Raw genomic sequence first — 22,136 nt, 5'->3', positions numbered from 1 at the left:
AGAATTTGCTGCTCTTCCATTTGTCACTTTGATTGCCTTTGGTCAAATCTAATGCTATAAGAGTGCCCAAAGGTACCTCCTTGTATTTTACATGTGTTTTTCTTGAAACCTTAGTAGTGAGGGGGCTCACTTCTGCATTTTCTGGTTTAGAATTACATTGGACTTAGTTGGTCTGTGATCTTAAAAGTGCGCCTCTGAAGAAATAGTTCCAGCCATGTTATTGTTCTCTGGGGGAAGTTAAAATTAAGTTTAGACTGTCTTTCCCCTGTGATCTCCCACCAATCTATCACTCAAGCCCCACTGAAGGCCGGGATTGTGAAATTTTCTTGAAGTAGAGGTTATCTTCTATTTTTCTCTTTTGAAAACAGTAATTTGTGCTCTTTTAGTTACTTAAGATACTGAGAAGTTCTAGACTCATGGATGAATTTAAGATTGGAGAATTATTTAACAAGTTCTATGGAGAACTTGCATCAAAAACAAAACTACCTGATACAGGTGAGATGTTATTTTCAAATATTTTAACAAAGTAATACTAACTTACCATTAATTTCCTCTACGAAGGTGTTTTGCTAAAAGAGTAACATAGTGGAAGAAAATAAAAGGATTCCTTGAAACAGAAAGTACACCAAGTATAATTTAGCTTATGGGAAGAGATTTAGATAAAACCTGGGATAGAATTTCATGAAAAGCCTAGGTATGTTGTGTTTTCCTTGAAATTACTTACAATTAAAAAAATATTTTTGAGGGGCTGGAGAGATGGCTCAGAGGTTAAGAGCATTGGCTGTTCTTTCAGAGGATCTGAGTTCAATTCCCAGCAACCACATGGTGACTCACAACCATCTGTAATGAGATCTGGCACCTCTTCTGGCTTTCTTGCATACTGACAGATGCTGTATACTAAATAAATAAATCTAAAAAAATGTTTAAAAAATATTTTTGTGTATGTCCAGGTGCATGTGTACAGGTCAGAGTCCAGTTGGGGATCCAGTTCTCTCCTTCCACCTTGTGGGTTCAGGGCCTTGAACTCAGGAGTCAGGCTTGACAGCAAGTGCCTTTGCTCACTGAACTATCTGGCTGGCCCTCAAATCATTTTCAGTTGAACGTCCTTTTATTTTCTTATTCATATGTTTATGTTAATTTTACTTATTTAAATGTAGTTTTAGGGTTTCATTTATCTGAATTTATTTTTCAGTTTTAGAAAAAGTCTATGAGCTACTGGGAGTATTAGGCGAAGTTCATCCTAGTGAAATGATAAATCATTCAGAAAACCTGTTCCGGGCTTTTCTGGGAGAGCTTAAGACCCAGGTATAACATGCCTTATGATAGTATACCTCCATAGTCTTGGTTGTTTTTTTGTTTGTTTTTCATTTTGTAATATCTTCCTAAAAACCTCCTTTTAGATGACATCAACAGTAAGAGAACCTAAATTTCCTGTTCTAGCTGGCTGTCTAAAAGGGCTGTCCTCACTTCTGTGCAACTTCACTAAGTCCATGGAAGAAGGTATTGCCATATTTTGTTTGGTTTTCTTTCTAGTAGTGAGACCTTGTCTCAAAAACAAGGACAAATTCTGACTTATGCTATAACCAGATAGTGTGATATCCTAAGTGAAATAAGCTAGTCAAAAAACAAAACACTGTATATAGCTGCACTTAGATAAGATAGGTAGAGTAAGAAAGTATAGCAACAGGAAATACGAGTTTCCAAGAGCTGAGGAGGGTTGGGGTGGAGCTAGTTTTCAGTGGGTACAGCCTCTCTGTTGTGGTAGATGAAAACGTTTTAAGGATAGAGCATGATGTTACACAACAGAGTGAAAATATTTAATATAAAATGTATCTATACATTTTAAAAATAACTTATCTAACTTTATTTTTATGTGCATTGGTTGAAGGTGTCAGATCCTCTGGAACTGGAGTTACAGACAGTTTTGAGCTGCCATGTGGGTGTGTGGGTGTGGGAATTGAACCTGGGTCCTCTGAGGAGCAGCCAGTGCTCTTAACCGCTGAGCCACCTCTTCCAGCCCCATCTTTACATATTTTTAAAGGGATGAATATTATGCACATTTTTACCCCATTAAAAATAGATATGAGGATGTGTATATAGGAAGTTATCCATCTGAGATGGGAGGGTGTGTATGTGGGAGGAGGTAGTAGGAGGAGGCTAAAGGCCAAGGTCAGACCTCCCTATGTTCTCTGGAACAGTCCAGACCCCTCTACACTGGGGAGGGCCTATTGCTTTTATGACTGCAGGCTGTATTTATAAGTACTTTGTTTTTCTTGTTCTTAAAAACAATTTGCTGTAGTTGGTTTTGTTTCCTTTTATTTTTTTTTTTCACATTGGCTTATAAAGAAATAGATTTTTTAGCCGGGCGTTGGTGGTGCATGCCTTTAATCCCAGCGCTTGGGAGGCAGAGGTAGGCGGATCTCTGTGAGTTTGAGGCCAGCCTGGTCTACAAAGCGAGTTCGAGGACAGCCTCCAAAACAAAACAGAGGAAACCCTGTCTCAAAAAAACCAAAAAAAAAAAAAAGATTTTTAAAAAAGATTTATTTATTTATTACATATACAGTGTTCTGCCTACACACCAGAAGAGGGCACCACATTGAATTGTAGATGGTTGTGAGCCACCATGTGGTTGCTGGGAATTGAACTCAGGACCTCTGGAAGAGCAGTCAGTGCTCTTAACCTCTGAGCCATCTCTCCAGCACCCCAAGAGAGATTTTTATATGAATTTCCACACATTTTATGTTGGTTGATTCCCCCCCTTTCTCTTATCTGCATCTCTCTCTCCCTTCCACTGTGCACTCTTATTCCCAGTATTCCAGTTACTTGTATCTAAATGGCCTTTCCTTTAGGTAAACCACCTCTTTCAATCCCAGTTCAGAAACTATTATGTCAGCCTTCCTTCCTTCCTTCCTTCCTTCCTTCCTTCCTTCCTTCCTTCCTTCCTTCCTTCCTTCCTTCCTTCCTCCGTCCTTCCCTCCCCTTCCTTGCTTTTTTTTTCCAAGACAGGGATTCTTTGTGTAGCCTTGGCTATAGAACAGGCTGGCCTGGAACTCAGAGATCCACCTGCCTCTGTCTACTGAGTGCTGGGATTAAAGGCATGTGCCACCACTGCCCACCTAATAATTCCTTTTTTGGATATAAAGTAAAACTCTCTTGGTTTTGTATTTCAAAGTTGGCCTTTTAAAAATCTTTTAGGACATTACGCTAAAAAACATAGGCCTCTCTGACATCATTTTCCCTCAAGCTCCTATGATGTCTGCCTTCTAATACATAAGTCCCTGCTATCAAAGCAAATGGTTTTCTAAGGTATACAAGTCACTGCTTAGGACAAAGAAACCAGTCAGGAATAAACCATCTCTTCTGTGCAACTGCAATGAAAAATGTGATTGGAGACAGTTACATAGGTAACATAGGTAATTGTGATATCAGCCTGCCTAGGAGAAGATCCTTACATTATGGTTATATACATATTTTGCTTTCTTAAGGACATCAAATTATGGGGGTCCAAGGTAATATTTATTCACATTTATAATTCCCATCACTTGTCAGGTGTCTTAGAGTTCCATTGCTGTGAGGAGACCAAGTTAACTCTTAGAAGAAAGCATTTAATTGTGGGCTTGCTTGCAATTTTGGAGGGTTAGTTTATCATGGAAGAAAGAAGACAGGCACAGAATTTGAGCAGTAACTGAGGACCTTACATCATGATTCCCAGGCAGTAGGCAGAAGAGAGACACTGGGCTTAGCATGGGCTTTTGAAACCTCAAAGCTCACTACCAGTGACACACCTCCTCCAACAAAGCCACATCTCCTAATCTTTCCCAAACAGTTCCACTAATATGAGGACCAGGCATTCAAACATATGAGCCTATGGGGGCCATTCTCATTCAAACCACACAGCAGGTATTGTGAGTAGAATGAAACCCTGAGAGCACCGGGAGAAAGGGGCGTATATTTGGCCTTGAATAAGTCACTTCTTTAATCTTCCCTTCTTTAAAGAAGCCATAATCTGCCTCTTTTGTAGATGAGCAGACTGAGGCTCTGAGAGATTGTATAACATGGGTGGTGATCTAGATCCTGAGCTCACACATTAGTTATTCCAGACTTTCTATTGGTTTTCCCCAGAAGCTGTAACAACTGGTAATTCTAGCTTGGTCAAATGATGTTAAGAAGTTACTCTGAAATCATAGGAGATTTGTGTAGCTACTGGAAATATCAATCTGTCTTAAGATAAATCTGTCATTTGCAAGTTTTTGATAAAGAATATAAATAGTAGTCTGGCGTTGGTGGCTCACGCCTTTAATCCCAGAACTCGGGAGGCAGAGGCAGGTGGATCTCTGTGAGTTCGAGGCCAGCCTGGTCTTCAACGCGAGTTCCAGGACAGGCTCCAAAACAATACAGAGAAACCCTGTCTCAAAAACCAAAAAAAGAAAAAAATATATATATATGGTGGTAAGATACTTTAACAGACTTCTTTTGTTATTATTCCCTCAGATCCCCAGACTTCAAGGGAGATCTTTGGTTTTGCATTAAAAGCAATTCGTCCTCAGGTAGTATTAATATTACTCGAAGTCTTTCACAGTTGGGGACTTGTGATTTTCAAATAATGATGATTTTTTTTTTCTGTCATAGATCGAGATGAAGCGCTATGCTGTGCCCTTGGGTAAGATTCTTTGTTTAACGAAGTAACAATGTAAATTACTCAAGTTAGCATCTTGAGTAAGGTTCTGTTTAAGCTAGCATGAAGGTAGATAGATGCACAAGAGTCTGTGATATTTCACATGTAACTATGTACAATGAAGCTTTAAGACTTCGTTAGTTTAAGAAGACTAATGTAAGCAATAAACTCTTAACTGGGATCATAGTCATGCTACATGATTTAAACATAGATATATTTGTATATATATTTGTTAGGGGCTGGCTAGATGACTTAAAGGTTCATGACCCCAAAGTGTGATGAACTGAGTTCTATCTCCAGGACCCATGTAGTGGCAGAATAGCTCTGACTCCTGCAAATTGTCTTTTTAACTTGTGCCTGTGCAAACATACAAATGTGATAGCAATTTTTAAAAAAAAGAATATACATTTTAATGTTAATGTAATTAGAGTCTGATCAAAAATGTTATAAATCCATATAGAAAAGAATTTTAAATATTTAAAAAATATATGTTTGGCTGTTAGTCAGGAAATTCAAGCTGTTTGATTATTTTGTTATTGTTGTTGAGACATGGTTTCATGTTGCCTGGTGTGACATTTAACCTCACTGTATAGCTGACAACTTCACTTTCCTAGTGCTGAGATTACAGGTGTATGTATCACACCTTGCTTATGTTATGCTAGCTACCAAACCCAGGGCCTTGTGCATGCTAACCAAGCACTCTACTAACTTTGCTTTGTCCTCATACCATACACTGCTTGGTTTTACTATGAACTAATGAATCCAGATCCTGTTTCTGACTGTTTTTTTTGGTGCCAGGTCATGGACCTAAGTTAGTGTGGAGATTGGAAGAATTAGAAGGCTCTTTGAGATCATCAGATTGTTGTAGGATAATCTACTGTATCTTTTTTTTGTTTGCATTTTGAGACAGGGTCTCTCTGTATAGGTCTGCCTGTCCTAGAACTCACTCTGTAAACCAGACTGGCCTAAAACTCACAGAAATCTGCCTGCCTCTGTTTCCTGAGTACTTAAAGGTGTGTACCACTGTGCCTATCTATATACAAAAACTTCTTAAGCATGATTTTAACTTTTAGCACATAAAGGAAGCTTTCTTAATTCTCTTTTCTGGCTTTTGTTGACCTATTTTAAATGGAATGGTTTTTGTATTTGCAGCTGGCCTACGATTATTTACCCTACATGCATCTCAATTTACTGCCTGTCTTCTGGACAACTATATTACTTTATTTGAAGTACTGTCAAAGTGGTGCAGCCATACAAATGTGGAATTAAAGAAAGCTGCACATTCAGCCCTGGAATCCTTCCTGAAGCAGGTACTTCAGATTAACTTTCATTAAAAGCTTCCACAAAAGAACTAAATTCCGATTTTTTTGCCATATGTTTGAAAAATAATAAGGTGATTCATTAGTTCCTGTAGCATTTACAGCAGAAAGCTTTGCTATTGATCTACCATGCATGTTAGCTAGACTGAACGAACAAGCTTGGATGATCTCAGATGATCAAAACTCTGTAGGGCATCTTGGCTAGGTGCTGAGGAAGCAGGCACATTGGCTCTGACAGGAAGTGCTGGTGGATAAAAGAAAAGTTTTGCTTGTAGCACTATTAAAAATGGATAAGTAGGGCCAGGCATAGTGGCTCATACCTTTTATCACAGCACTCAGGAGGCAGAGGCAGGTGGATCTCTGAGTTTAAGTCCAGCCTTGTCTACATAGCAAGTTCCAGGACAGCCAGGACTACATAGACTGTTTAAAAAAAAAAAAAGAAAAAGAAAAAAAAAAGGATAAGTAGTAGTTTACTTCATAAGCTTGTCCTTTAAAACCTAAAATGAAGTGCAGTGTTGGCTTAAGATTCACTTTTTGATATGTGGGAGGGAGGGAAAGAGAAAACATTGTTGTCCTTTAGGTCTAGCTAAGCTCAGGAAACTGTTCTGTCACTTATATTCCAGTCTATCCCTCCCAACTTATTCTTTTAAGATAGATTGATCTACCTACCTACCTACCTACCTATCTATCATCTATTTTATTTTACTTGGTGTTTTGAGACAGGGTCTCTCTATGCAATGCTGACTGTTCTGGAACTTGCTATGTAGACCAGGCTGACCCCGAACTCAGAAATCTACTTGTCTCTGCCTCCCAAGTACTGGGATTAAAGATGTGAGCCACCACAGCTAGCCCTATTTATTTTGTATCTGAGTCTTTTGCTGGCATGTATGGTATGTTTACCACATGTCTGCCTAGTGCTCACTGACGTCAGAGTAATGTATTTATTGAGTAATAGTCTTTTTTGACTAATACTGTCTTTTTTTAGTAATAGTAGTCAAATGTAATTATAATAATATATATACATATATGTAATTAATAATTATAATATATATATACATATATGCATGTATATATTGATTTTTTGAGACAGGGTTTCTCTGTGTACCTTTGGAGCCTATCTTGGCACTAAATTCTGTAGACCAGACTGGCTTCGAACTCACAGAGATCCGCCTACCTCTGCCTCAAGAGTGTTGGGATCAAAGGCATGTACCAACACTGCCCTGCTTTATAATAGTATATTGTCATTTTATTTATGTCCTTTGGTTATTAAATGTTTCTAAAGCGCAAATGTTATACAATTACAGATTTCATTCACTGTGGCAGAAGATGCAGAACTGCATAAGAGTCAGTTGATGTACTTTATGGAGGAGTTCTATAAAATCATCAGAAATGCAGATTCGAACAACAAGGAGTTATCCATTGCTATTCGTGGATATGGACTATTTGCGGGAGTATGATTCATCAGTTTACTATATTTCATGTTTTTGGTTAATTATTTACAGGAATTTAACACTGCATTTTAAAAAATAGCATGTTGTGCTTGTATTGATATTACTGGTACTTGTTCTACTAACAGTTCAATTTTCAATGTTTACTGTGTACTCCAATACATGCATTATCTCAGATCCCCATAGTTCATTGACCAGATGAGTTATTAGTCTATTTTCTACAAGAAAAAACCAAGACCAAGAAAAGTCAGCTAACTTGTCAAAAGCTACCCTGGATTGCTAGAAAAAAGGTATAAATCTTACCTAGGGTTGATACATGCCTATAATCCCAGTGTAGGAAACAGGGAGGAGAATTAAGAGTTTGTGACCAGCCTGAACTATATAGAGCTCTAAGGCAGCCTAGGCCATCTAAACACGCTTAGGAGATTGTTAACAACCAAGAAGTACAAAAACCAAACAAAAAAACCAAACAAAACCCCACATAAATTCAGTTCTGAAGGCTAGAACATAGTTAACAACCTCCAAGCACACAAACAAAACCCCAAATAAATTCGGTTCTGAAGGCTAGAACATAGTTAACAACCTCCAAACAAACAAACAAAACCCCAAATAAATTCAGCTCTGAAGGCTAGAACATAGTTAACAACCTCCAAACAAACAAACAAAGCCCCAAATAAATTCGGTTCTGAAGGCTAGAACATAGTTAACAACCTCCAAACAAACAAACAAAACCCCACATAAATTCAGCTCTGAAGGCTAGAACATAGTTAACAACCTCCAAACAAACAAACAAAACCCCAAATAAATTCAGTTCTGAAGGCTACAACATAGTTAACAACCTCCAAGCACACAAACAAAACCCCAAATAAATTCGGTTCTGAAGGCTAGAACATAGTTAACAACCTCCAAACAAACAAACAAAACCCCACATAAATTCAGTTCTGAAGGCTAGAACATAGAGTAACAACCTCCAAACAAACAAACAAAACCCCAAATAAATTCAGCTCTGAAGGCTAGAACATAGTTAACAACCTCCAAACAAACAAACAAAACCCCACATAAATTCAGTTCTGAAGGCTAGAACATAGTTAACAACCTCCAAACAAACAAACAAAACCCCACATAAATTCAGCTCTGAAGGCTAGAACATAGTTAACAACCTCCAAGCACACAAACAAAACCCCACATAAATTCAGCTCTGAAGGCTAGAAGCATCACATTTCATTTTGTACTTTGCAGCCCCCTGTTGATACAGTAAAACTATAGTTATTTTCACTTAAAAGTTTTAGGCAGATGCTCTCAGGACAGAAAGACGTATTTAAGAAGACTAGCTGGATTCTTGCCTATCATCTAGGCTTCAGGAAGGTAAATGGGAATTGCTACAGATTGAGGGCAGTCTGGGTTACATACTAAATTGAAGGCTAGCATAGGCCTTATCCACCCAGCCCCCCAACCACCACCCCAAAAAGATGCTATGAATAACTCCAGTTATTTCTTAGTGGATTTCTGTGACAATTTGTTCTAAGAAAACTAATTTCCTATCTCTTCTTGCAGTTTTATCCATTAGCATCTTCCTTCTTATTCTCTTTCCTCGCCTTACCCGTCTTCATTCTCTTTTATTCCTTGTCTCCATTTGTTTCTGTTCGCAGTTCTAACTAATCCAGAGATGAAATAAGCAGTATGCAAGACGTATCCTGTTGGAGTGACAAACCTTACAGGGCCAGTGCATAGTGAGACCTGCCTTTTAAACAGCCTAGAACATAGTTAATAACATAGAGAAGTAACTGTCTAGGATGTGAATATGCATTATGAAAAGCATAAGATACAATATTTTATGTGCAGTAAGATAAACAAGTAACTAGCTTGCTAATATGAAGCAGTTTATAGTCATGTGTCCTTACATGACATTTTAAGTGACTCTGTTTTGACATTGATATGATTTCTGTTTTGCCTTTCCTAAAGCCTTGCAAAGTAATAAATGCAAAAGATGTTGATATCATGTATGTCGAGCTCATTCAGCGCTGTAAGCAGATGTTCCTCACCCAGACAGAAGCTACTGAAGATCATGTTTACCAGATGCCAAGTTTCCTGCAGTCTATTGCAAGTGTTCTGCTTTACCTTGACACAGTAAGTGAAATGGTTACACTGAGCATGGTCAGAAGAACTTAATTTCATCTCCGTAAGTAATCTTTATTGTTATTAATGAAAAGCACATGATTTTTTGGTTAAATTATCAATTGTGGTCTCCTTGATAACAGTATAAAATAAATGGATAATTCACCAGAAACTTGCTTGGCGATACTAATTTCAATTTTTTGAAGCAACAAATATCTAACGAGCACCTATTGTGAGTGTTAGCTCTTGAAACCAACAGCATTTCTTATGTCTGATTGACTAGCCAAAATGCATTAGTATTTCTTCTAACAATTATAGAAATCTCAAAGGACAGGTAAGCAACTACTAGTGAAAGTTGTGTTTGCAGGCTAACACCACAGTTACTGTCTTAGAACCTTCTAGGTATCTGGAAAGAAGGTATGGGAAGAAGTGAGGCTTCTGGAACTGTCAGGGTTACTTTTCCTTCTGGCCCTATATTGGCTCCACAATTGCAAAGTAACATAAAAGCTTCGGTGAGGCAGTAGAGGAGGCAGGCCTCCTAGCAGTCATAACTGGTGGATCCAGATGTAGCCCTAGTGGGTATCGGGACCTAGGGGGTGTTTTGACTTTCAGATTGTTTAGCCAGGTTTGTTATGTCACAGTTCTGAGTCAGGTACATTCCAACTATGTTGCACAAAGTAAATCCAAGCAGGAACTGTAGCATGACGTGGGTCGGGGAGGTAAAGACAGGCGACAGACACTTGAAGTCCTCTACTGCTCTCTGGGCCTTCTCGTTTACTGAAGGACAGAACCCTTCCACAAGGAATTTTGAATCATATGTTGGATCATTTAGTATAGGTACCACTGTGATCTCCACAACATTTTGTTTAGTATTTGTGACAATAGATTTTTGTTGTTACCTAAAGCTGGGTTATTAAAACTATTACCACTCGTGATCCCTTATTACGAGGGAAATTTTGATGCAATCCTGTGTATATTAAATAGTTCTACAAATCAAACACTTTCTGATAATAAAGCATAACTAAATTTATCCTGAAACAATTCTTTGGTTTCTGCTTAATTTTCTCATTTATTAAAGATGAAAGCAAATTTGCATACTAATGTGATGGATTGCTTGTTTATTTTTACGTAAAGATTTAAATCGTGGTTGACTATTTGCTGCTATAGGGTGTACAGTATCTTCAGTATTGTTCAGAATTGATACATGATTCTATAACCATCAGTGCTGAGAATGCTTATTGGCATAAATGTGTAGCCCCAGATAACAAAAGTGTGTTTAAGGCTGGTTTAGAACTGGAAGTATTGTCCATTAGGACAATACCACAGTTCATGTAATGATTTTTTTTCTTTAATGGACTTTAAATCAGAAATCCAAGCAGAAGTTTTGCTGTTTCTTTTTATAAAGGTTTTATTTATTTTAATGTCTAGACATACAAGTGTTTTGCTTGCAGATACGAATATGCATCATGTGTCTGCCTTGTGTCCAGGGAGGCCAGAAGAATATACCAAATCCCCTGAAACTAAAATGACAGACAGTTATGAGCTACTATGTGAGCTCTGGGAACCAAACCCTCTGTAATAGCAACAAGTACTTCCAAATGCTGAGCCATGTCTCCAGCTTCAGAGAGCAGCTTTTAAAGTCAAACATTCTAATACAATATCATTTGAAGATATAGTAATTTACTACTTACATGCTGAGAAATTATAGAAAAATATCAAAGAAATTTGTAATTAGCAATTGTTTTAAAAAGCATTTAGCTGGGCGTTGGTGGCGCATGCCTTTAATCCCAGCACTCGGGAGGCAGAGTCAGGTGGATCTCTGTGAGTTCGAGGCCAGCCTGGTCTACAAAGCGAGTTCCAGGACAGCTTCCAAGATAATACAGAGAAACCCTGTCTCGAAAAACCAAAAAAAAAAAAAAAAAAAGAGCATTTAATGTTTTGACAGCATTTCAAATAAAAAGACATTAGTTCATCACACAGTTTTAAATTTGAACTGAAGTGTTTTAGGTACTACATAGCATGATGCAGAGTATATGTTCAGAACCTAGGTGGTTATAAAGTCATATGTTACAACATAGGTAAGCACCTGTAGAAACGTCTCAGATTCATTTCTTCATTTTGTTAAACATTTATTTTGTATATAGGTGTTTGATGCATGTGTGCTTTGTGCAGTCAAAGGCCAGAAGGGGGTATTAGATCCCCTGGAGTTGGAGTTACAGACAGTTGTGAGCTGCTATGTGGGTGCTGGGATTGGATCTCACTGTGGAAGAGCACCATGCTCTTCAGCTCTGAGACATGTCTCCAGTCCCACACCTCAGGTTCTTTAAATGTTTGTTGTTCTTTTAAAAATTAGCTTTGAATCTGGATATTTAGAAATGTTTTACTATTCTAATACATCTTGTGATGTATCAGATTCTGATATACCCCTGTAGTTGATTGAATGATCCCATATTGGATGCTAACACACAATTTAAGAAGCTGGAGTCGTGTATTCTGTGGATCTGAACTCAGGTCTTCATGCACTTTATTGACTGAACCATCTTCCCAGATCCCTACATTAGGCATTTTATAATATAGTTATGGCCAATAATAATAAAAACAAAACAAAACAAAAGAAGCTGGAGTCTAGAGCAGGAAAAGTAGGTGCTATCTTTCTATCTCTAAAAGGTTCCAGTTGCCACTTAGGATAGAATTGTACTGTAAATACCACTCAGACAGTTTATTATGATTTTTTTTTCTGGCAGCCTGTAATAATAAATGCTAAGTTTGATAGCTAAGATTATAAGTCAGTTTTCTTTACTTGTACTACTTCAGTTCTAATAAATTTGAGTGTATGTTTATATAATTCTTGTATTTATCCTTTTTTTACACTTATATATTACTCTTAGACTTATTCCCTGTTCTAATTTTGAATTTGTACTTCATTTCTGGTAGGTTCCCGAGGTATATACTCCAGTTCTTGAACATCTCATGGTGGTACAGATAGAAAACTTCCCTCATTACAGTCCTAAAATGCAGTTGGTGTGTTGTAAAGCAATAGTAAAAGTTTTCCTAGCCTTAGCAGAAAAAGGACCAGTTCACTGGAATTGCATTAGTACTGTGGGTAAGCTTTCCATTTATTTTTTATTTTATTTTTTTTGAGACAGGGTATCATGTGTAACAATTCTGGAACTTGCTTTGTAGACCAGGCTGGCCTCAAACTCGTTGAGATCAGCCTGCCTCTGCCTCCTAAGTAGTACTTTAATCCTAGCAGGATTAAAGGCGTGAGCCACCACCACCCAGCCTTATTTTCATTCTTATTGTGGTGTTAAACATTTAACATGCTATTTGATATATTTAAAGGAAATCTGGTTCCTAATTTTTTGTGTAATTAGTACTTTTTAGAGAACTTTTCATTTTGATGAATCAAAATATTTTTCTTAGCTGGGCGGTGGTGGCGCACGCCTTTAATCTCAGCACTCGAGAGGCAGAGGCAGGCGGATCTCTGTGAGTTCGAGGCCAGGCTGGACCGACAGCCTCAAAAACAATACAGAGAAACCCTGTCTCGTAAAAACCAAAAAAATAAAAAAATATAAAAATATTTTTCTTTATTAGAAGTTAGAGTCAGTGGTACTACTTCTTTAAACAGAATCTTTCATTTAGTTTTTGACATTTTCAAGCATGTAAACAATCTTGATCATACACACCCCTGTCTTAGTTCTTGTTCTATTGCTGTGAAGAAACACCATGGTCAAGGCTGCTTATACAAGAGAGCATTTATTTGGGGGCTTACTCCCAGTTTCAGAGAGTTAGTCCATGATTATCATGTCAGGGAACATGGCAGCAGGCAAGCAGGCAGGAGTGGTGCTGAGGCAGTATGTAAGAGCTCATGTGTGATCCACAAGTTTAGTCAGAGAGGGACACAGGGCATCACAAGGGTTTTTGAAATCTCAGAGAGCACCTCCAGTGACACACCTTCTCCAACAAGGCCACACCTCCTAATCCTTCCCACACAGTCTCACTAACTGGGGACCAGGCCTTCAAACATGAGTGAGCCTCTGGGTACCATTCTCATTCAAACCATCACAGCCTGCAAGTCTCTCTCTCTCTCTCTCTCTCTCTCTCTCTCTCTCTCTCTCTCTCTCTCTCTCTCTCTCTCTCTCTCTCTCTCTCTCTGCCTATGAGCCCTCAGTCCCTTTCCCACTACATTCATGCTCTCTCTTTATTTTGTTGTTGACAGGTCACTGGGTCCAGTTGGGTGCAGCCTGTTGCAATGCTGACTAATCTTGTTGACTTGATTTTGTGTACATAGTCATACCTGCAGTGAGTTTGTAGATACAGTGGTCATATCATGTCATAGCATTCCTTCACATCCACTAGCCCTTACATTCATTTTACCCTTCATCCAAGATGTTCCTTAAGGCTTGGGGGGGGGGTGATGGTAATGATACAGATGTCCCATTTAAGGCCAAACACTTAATAGTCATTAATTAAGTGGTTATTTAGTCTCTGAATTAACAGATTCCAAACAGAAATTAAGAGGTAAAATAATGATTGTTGTTTTTATTGAGTAACTGTGTTTCTCACTGTTTCCTTCATTATTCTTTCATTTTCTTTATTTTTAGTGCATCAAGGTTTAATTAGAATATGTTCTAAACCAGTGGTCCTTCACAAGGTAAATTCTGAATCTAAAGTTTCAAAAACTAATATTATCACTAGATGTTAGAAATAGTCTTTTAGCATGTAAATTTATAAAAACCTTTTTTTGTTTGTTTGTTTTAACCTCCACTACCCCCTTTCTTGAGACAGTCTCCATTATCCTATGCTGGCTTTAAACTTGGTATGTAGCCAAGGATCACTTTGAACTCCTAGTATTCCTTCCTGTAATTTATAAGAGCTAGGATTAGAGGTGTGCACCAGTATGCCACATTTATGTAGTGCTGAGGATTGAACCCAGGTTTTTGTGCATACTAGACAAGCAACCTGCCAACCAAGCCACATTTCCAGCCCATCCATGTCTTACATTTTGAAATTTTATGTGTAATACCAGTCTTTGTCAGATGAATATACTTTTAAGGAATAAAATTATGTTACAAACACTTTACATTTTTTTCTTTCAGTGTGTGTGTGTGTGTGTGTGTGTGTGTGTGTGTGTGTGTGTATGTACATGCTTGTGGAGGTCAGAAGGAACACTCAGGATACAGTTCTTTTCTCCACCATGTGGGTTTCAGGAATCAAACTCAGGTCATCAGGCTTGATAGCAAATGCCTTTACCTGCTGAGGCTTCTTTCTGTTCCTATTTACAAAGAAAGAACTGTTTTCTCTTATAATATGGGAAAAATATAAAAGTGTGTAGAAGTTAGAGGAACATGAATGGAATGAGAGATTGGATCATCTAAGAAGAGGGATGCTTTGAAGTGGATTTGATAGATATATCAAAAAATATTCATTGGCCACAGTCACTGATGTAACCTTTTCAGTCCTTTTATTCTCTTGTCTTAACTTTCTTCAGTTTATTGCAGAGGTTATATTGGTTGCTATTTTAGTTTAGCAAATTCTGTTAAGTCATTATGTTCTGACAGCAGCTGCCTTGTATGTCCACCAATCAATTATGGGATGTTGTCTTCCTTTCCAGGATGTTGAGTCCAAGTCTGATAACCAGTGGGCCTCAGGGGAAGTCAGAACGGGCAAGTGGAAAGTGCCCACATACAAAGATTATGTGGATCTTTTTCGGCATCTTTTAAGCTGTGACCAGATGATGGTAAAAATTTTAAATATGTATGTTTTAATGCCCTTCCTTATTTGGGGAGCTTGTCACACACTAGTGTAGCAGTCAGAGGACAAATTTTAGGAGTCAGTTTTGTCCTTTGACCAAGTAGTTCCCAGAAATCAAACAGGTTGTAAGGCTTGGGTACAAATGCCTTTCTTTACTTGGCCATCTCTCTAACCTGTTGTTTTGTTTTTCTGGAAGAGGGTGTTATGTGACTTAAGTTTTATATGTAACTAAGAATTTCCTTAAACTCCTGATACTCTTGCTTTCAACTCCAACCAAATTTATAATTTGAAAACTATAAAAGTACTCCATTTCTCTATTAAGAAACTCCACTAGAACAATATAAACCATAACCAGCACATAAGATACCTTGTCTCATAAACACAGAACAAAATGTCTCCATATTTATAGAGGTGTCTTTGTCAGGGTTTCTATGCTGTGGTAAAATAATGTGGGCAGAAGCAACTAGGGGAAGGAAAGGCTTCATTTCAATGTCCGTTCATCTCCAAGGGAAGTCAGGACAGGGACCTGGAGGCAGGAAGAGAAGCAGAAGTCATGGAGGCTGCTCACTGGCTTGCTCCTCATGGTTTGCTCAGCCTTCTTTTTTGTATCATCCATGTCCAATTACCCAGGGGTGGCACTGCCCTCAGTTATTTGAGCCCTCCCACCATATCAATCGACAATCAAGAAAATGCCCTACAGATTGGCCTACAGGCCAGTCTTTTGGAGGCATTTTCTCAATTACGATTCCTTCTTCCCAGGTGACCCTAGCTTGTGTCAAGTTGACATAAAAACTAGTAAAAACGGGGTATAAGACATTTATTTCAGAATTTTACTAACTTTCAAAAGATCTTAAAGCATAATTAAAATAGTGAAAGTCAAAGCAGTTGAAAGTAAAACCAGAAATAAGTAAAGTAAGGGCTAGTATTATCACTGAGTGGTAGAGCATTTCTCTAACATGCAAACAAAGTCCTGGTTTTTTTCCTTCAGCATTGCAGAAGAAAATTAATTTTTTAAAGTCTTCTCATAGCAGGACGATTGCAGTCCTCCCTCTGCCTTACTTAGTCTGCTCCTCCTGCTTTAGCTGCTTCTCTCTCAGTCTTTTCCCTTTTTCTCTGTGCTCCCCCACCCAGTCTCTCCTGGAAACTAAACCCAGGGCCTTGAGTGTGCTAAGCACATTCTTTACTGTTCTCTTTGCTGAGCAGGTGAATCCAGTTTGTTTAATAGTTCTGAGGAGTTGGTATGCATTAGTTATTTACACAGCAAATTAGAATGATGCCTCTTTGAATACACTGCTAGATGACAATATTTTAGTTTCTAGTGGCTAGTATTTTAATATATACTTCAGCAAAACACTAATAGTCTAGGACAAGAAGTTTTTCACAATAGGTGATTTTTGTCCTCTCAAAAGTCATGCATTCTTAGTTTTTTTATTATTGGGTTTAAATAGTATGTCAGGCGGATGGATGTAGTAGTGACATATAGCTTGGATGTGAAATAATCTCAGCGTTTTGGATGTGGTTGCCCATGGCTCAGAAGGTGGAAACCAGCCTGGGCTATGATATCCTGTCAAAACAAAAGAGAATATAGGGGCCGGAATGTGAGTTGTTGAAACAGCACCACTTAGGAATTATGAGATTTATTTATTTATTTATTTATTTATTTATTTATTTATACTTTTATTTTTAAATTTAAATTACAAACAAGGTTGCTTCATATGTCAATCCCAGTTCCCTCTTCCTTTCCCTCCCCTCCTCCCACGCCCTCCCACCAACGCCCCCCCCCCCCAATACCCTCTCATTTTCCCAGGGAGGGTGAAGCCCTCCATGGGGATGTCCATAGTCTGTCATTTCATCCAGGGCAGGGCCTAGACCCTCCCCCAAGAGTCCAGGGTGAGAGTGCATTTCTCATTGTTGGATGGGCACCCAAAGTCCATTTGTATGCCAGGCATAAATACTGTTCTACTACCCAAGGCCCAATAGATGGCCTAGGCCTCCTCACTGATACCACATTCAGGGGGTCTTGATCAGTCCCATGCTGGATTCCCAGCCATCAGCCTGGGATTCAAGAGCTAACCCTTGACAGGTCAGCTGTTTCTGGGGGGTTAAACCAGCCCAGTCTTAACTCCTTTGCTCATCAGTCCTCCCTCTCTGTCACTGGGTTTCTTGAGTTCAGCTCAGTGTTTAGCTGTGGGAGTCTGCCTCTGTTTCCATCAGCCATTGAATGAAGGTTCTGTTTCCCAGACTCCTGGCCGTGGGATTGTAGGCTGGCACTCCCCAGATCTATGTCTAAAATCCATATATGAGAGAGTACATACCATGTTTGTCTTTTTGTGACTAGGTTACCTCACTCAGGATGGTTTCTTCTAGTGCCCTCCATTTGCTTGCAAAATTCAGGATTCCATTGTTTTTTTTTCTGCTGAATAGTACTCCATTGTGTAAATGTACCACATTTTCTCTATCCACTCTTCAGTTGAGGGGCATCTAGGTTGCTTCCAAGTTCTGGCTATTACAAATAATGCTGCTATGAACATAGTGGAACAGATGTCCTTGTTGTATGAATGTGCATCTTTTGGATATATGCCTAAGAGTGGAATTGCTGGGTCTTGTGGGAGGCTTATTCCCATTAGTTCCCAGGACCTAAGATAGAGGGAGGGAAGCAGAGATTGTGAGACAGAGAGCAAGCTGTTATATCAGTGTGTGTTTACACACAGACACACAAACTGATTGAGGTAAATGCTCTGACAAGGTTGTCTTGCATCCTCACATTTACTTTCATGGATAGAGTATTTGTAACTTAACCAGCTAAGTCATACTATTTGATTACAATGTCATAATAATATGAAAAGATACATTTAAGTTTTGAAGTTTTAAAACTCTAGGTAAATTAGTTACAGTTTATATATCACTGTTTCCATCATAATACCTGCGAAAGTACACAGCATAATGCATTTAAAATAAACTAAAGTTTTTGAAATCTTTAAATTTTTATTTACAGGATTTTATTTTAGCAGATGAAACATTTCTCTTTATGAATTCCTCCCTCCAAAGTCTGAATCATTTACTCTATGATGAATTTATAAGATCAGTTTTGAAGATTATGGAAAAATTGGATCTTACACTGGAGAAACAGACTGTTGAAGAGCATGAGGTTAGAAATTCTTTTAAAAAATAATTTTGCATCATTTTAAAACTCACTCTTTACATGCTCAGGACAATAATACATCTTCAAGGGAGAAAAGAAACTGAGTTTCTTTGCCATGATGATGTGACATAGGTGTCTTTCTGTTGTATGTTACCCAATATATAGAATATTTACAAAGTATGCTTAGTATATTAAAACATATTTTACTCAGGTGTAGTACCACTTGCCTGTTAACAACATTTGAGAAAGTAATGCAGGTAGATGATGTTACCAAATGAGACTCTGCCTCAGCAAACCTATGTGTGACCAGCACTCATGTCAGGTGCTATAATTCCACCTCCAGGGAATCCAGCACCCTTTTTGTCCCCTACACACACTCATACACATGTGATATCTCATACATAGAAGCGCGTGCACACACACACACACACACACACACACATATACACACACACACACACACACACACAAATTAAAGTAAAAATAAATCTTAGTTGAAAAAAATAAGACTATTCAACTAGGCTGCATTGGACATGGTGCCTCACTTTTGTAATTCTGGCCCTGTGAAAATTGAGTTAGCAGGATTGCCATGAATTCAAAGGTACATGCTGGGCTACATAGCAAGTTCCATGTCACGATGTATTACAGAGTAAAAACCTGCTTCAAAACACACGTAAACCAATATACACAAACTTTCCCTAAAGATGCTTTAGAGAACCATATATCAGCAAACCCACCTACAATTTAGAACACATCTGTCATTGTTGTTAACGTTAGCCACTTCTCTTTCTTTGATATTATCACCTGCCACTTCTGTTACAGCTGACCTCCCAACCACTTGTAGGTTCTTACTCTATAGTTTTTGTTTTGTTTGAGACAGTACCACTCTCTAGTTTAGGCTGAGCATTTAACTCAAAATCCTGCATTGGACTCCAAAGTTCCAGGATTACAGGCATGCATTACCATACTTGGTTTTTGTTTTTCAGTAGTTGTTTAATCTTAGAATTTGAGTACAAAAATTTTATTTGATAACAGACTTAAAAATATATTTTAAAATGTGATGTGTGTGATTTTATATGCCTGTGATTCCAGATCTTAGGAGATTAAGTAGAAAGATAATGAGTTCAAGGCCAGGCTTGACTACATAGCAATTTGAGGTTCATCTGCCTCCATAGTAAGACCCTGTCTCAAAAAAGAGCATACATGAACAATATAAAATGTATTTTATATAAATAAGTATCTTTCATTATTTTTTCATTTAGCAATTAGAAATGCATTAGCCATTATTGATAATTTCTCCTTTTTGAAGTTTGTCTCTGTTAAGGTGCTATCTTAATTATGAAACTGTTGGTCAGTGGCTAGGGCTTTTTATTGGCTAGCTATTAATCTGTGTATTAACACGTGATCTTGGCTTACGTGAGAACGCCTGACGCGTCCTCTCTTCCCAGGCTCACATGGCAACTCCTAAGCATTTCAGCAGAGAAGAGTGGTTTCTCGTTTGTCCCTGCTTGTATCCTGATTCTGCCCAGCTATGGTCACTTCCTGTCTGGCCAGTCAGCCAATCAATGTTTTTATTCATTAACCAATAAGAAAAACATATATACAAAAGGACAACCCATCAAATAACCCTCCCTTTATGTTGGCTATATGTGGGTTTCCATGCAGAAACAGTATGATTGTTATGAGTTCAAGGGTAGCCTAGGCTACCCTAGGCAGAGTAAAACCCTGTCTCAAAAACCTTGTAAGATGAAAAATCAATACTCTCCCTACCTTGTATTTTTTATTTTTCCCATTCTTTCTTGTGAGTCTTTTGGTTTGCTGCTTCTGTAATCCCCATTATTCTTAAAATGTAAACTCTTGAGGATTCAATTATGTCTTCCTTACTTCTACATTCTTTCCTAATAAATCAGTTGTATATGACAGTTTCATTGGAAAGTTATTTGTTGAATGATGTGTTAAGTGGAACAATTATTGTTTACGATAATTTTTCAGAATGGAAGCACTACTGGTGTTTGGGTGATACCAACTTCAGATCCAGCTGCTAATTTGCACCCTGCTAAACCAAAAGATTTTTCAGCCTTCATTAACCTGGTAGAGTTTTGCAGGTATTTTGTAGAATTTTAATTATTTAAGAGTAAAAACCATCAGTTTATTATCTTTAGCTGAAGAGATCCCTTATATAAATGTAAGAGTTGAAATAATCTAAAATTATTTCTATAGGCCTTAAAATATTTTTAGCAGTTTAGTCTTAGCTTTTTGTTTTGTGAAGAGTTAGAAAACCTCAGGCCAGAAAAAAGTAGCATACATATCCTTAAAAATGTTAAAATGTTTAGCCGGGTAGTGGTGGCGCATGCCTTTAATCCCAGCACTCGGGAGGCAGAGGCAGGCGGATCTCTGTGAGTTCGAGGCTGGGCTGGACCGACAGCCTCCAAAACAATACAGAGAAACCCTGTCTCGTAAATACAAAAAAAAAAAAATGTTAAAATGTTTAAAAGTGTTACAAATGGGATTGTCCATCATTTTAATGTCTCATAATCTTAAAGCTCAGTAAGAATTAATAGGATGAAAATTTCTTCCTTAAATATCTTGTTTTTATAGGGAGATTCTTCCTAAGAAACAAATACGATATTTTGAGCCATGGGTATACTCATTTGGATATGAGTTGATTTTACAGTCTACACGATTGCCACTCATCAGTGGTTTCTACAAATTACTTTCTATTGCAGTGAGAAATGCCAGGAAAATAAAATATTTTGAGGTAAGTGTTTTTAGGGACTCATTCTTGTGGTTTTTTTAAACCCCTTGTGCTTACAGGGTGCTTATAAAATGTGTGTTTATGGCATATGTAGTTTTAAAATCTAATTTTAATAATTAAAAAAGTAATATGTGAATGTCAATTAGAAGACTTAAAAATTTAGTAGCATTTTCTACTTTGTGTGTGTGTGTGTGTGTGTGTGGTTTATTTATTCATTTATTTCAAGACAGGGTTTCTCTTTATTAACAGCCCTGCTGTCTTGGACTTCTTTGTTGACGAGGCAGGCCTTGAACTTACAGAGATCTGCCTGCCTCTACCTCCCAAGTGTTCTACTTCTACTCTGATTTTTAAGCACCTTTATAAGAGTCTTCTAATTCAAAGTAATCCTGTCACCAAAGTATTACTCAAGTGGTATCAGGTTTTCTCAAGACTTAGCTGATCAGAGGCCCTTCAGGCTGCAAACATCTGTGTTACAAACCCTTCTGTTGACTTGGTTCCATCAAGTTTGGGCATGACTTGGGTTGTATAGCTAAGGTTCCTGTTGGTCACATAGAAGCCTGGGGTGTAACCAACATGTGTTTTGACTGGAGATGAAGAAGGGATGGAGTTAGCCATTGCATATGGCTTTTGGACAGTCTTCAACCTTCTCCCAAGCTCTGTTTCTACTGGGTATCTTTGGAGAGGAACTGAGTCTCCCTCTCCTCCAAACGAGACTGTGGGATGAAGTGGATTCATCCTCTGGGCAAAGACAGAAAACTGGTAGGATAAGGGGTAGAAGTGGTTGGTTCTTGCTTGGCATACTAATTTGCTACTTTATTTGACAGGGAGTTAGCCCAAAGAGTCCGAAGCATTCTCCTGAAGATCCAGAAAAGTATTCTTGCTTTGCTTTATTTGCAAAATTTGGCAAAGAGGTAATATATATATATAT

General features: G+C 38.0%; 1 protein-coding gene across 6 annotated transcripts in view; it reads left to right on the top strand.

The window, feature by feature from the left end:
* Prkdc (protein kinase, DNA-activated, catalytic subunit) overlaps positions 1 to 22,136 on the top strand; it is a 179,701-nt gene that overhangs the window by 3,376 nt on the left and 154,189 nt on the right. For 5 of the 6 annotated variants that reach the window (XR_005879028.1, XR_005879029.1, XM_040751222.1 and 2 more), the window contains exons 5-19: positions 387 to 495; positions 1,193 to 1,305; positions 1,401 to 1,500; positions 4,492 to 4,547; positions 4,630 to 4,660; positions 5,828 to 5,985; positions 7,299 to 7,445; positions 9,405 to 9,569; positions 12,492 to 12,660; positions 14,162 to 14,211; positions 15,172 to 15,297; positions 18,307 to 18,459; positions 20,446 to 20,558; positions 21,052 to 21,211; positions 22,033 to 22,119. Coding sequence is in view for 4 of the 6 variants with exons in the window: in XM_040751222.1 (XP_040607156.1) it covers positions 387 to 495; positions 1,193 to 1,305; positions 1,401 to 1,500; positions 4,492 to 4,547; positions 4,630 to 4,660; positions 5,828 to 5,985; positions 7,299 to 7,445; positions 9,405 to 9,569; positions 12,492 to 12,660; positions 14,162 to 14,211; positions 15,172 to 15,297; positions 18,307 to 18,459; positions 20,446 to 20,558; positions 21,052 to 21,211; positions 22,033 to 22,119 (1,737 nt within the window). In the remaining 2 variants the exon portion in view is untranslated. The remainder of the gene's footprint in view (positions 1 to 386; positions 496 to 1,192; positions 1,306 to 1,400; positions 1,501 to 4,491; positions 4,548 to 4,629; positions 4,661 to 5,827; positions 5,986 to 7,298; positions 7,446 to 9,404; positions 9,570 to 12,491; positions 12,661 to 14,161; positions 14,212 to 15,171; positions 15,298 to 18,306; positions 18,460 to 20,445; positions 20,559 to 21,051; positions 21,212 to 22,032; positions 22,120 to 22,136) is intronic. The other variant, XM_040751223.1, reaches the window with a different exon arrangement.

The sequence above is a fragment of the Mesocricetus auratus genome, unplaced genomic scaffold (assembly GCF_017639785.1).
Source record: "Mesocricetus auratus isolate SY011 unplaced genomic scaffold, BCM_Maur_2.0 Super-Scaffold_100008, whole genome shotgun sequence".
Classification (NCBI taxonomy): domain Eukaryota; kingdom Metazoa; phylum Chordata; class Mammalia; order Rodentia; family Cricetidae; genus Mesocricetus; species Mesocricetus auratus.
Note: the sequence above shows the minus strand (reverse complement) of the source record. Positions and strands in the feature narration are given on the sequence as shown.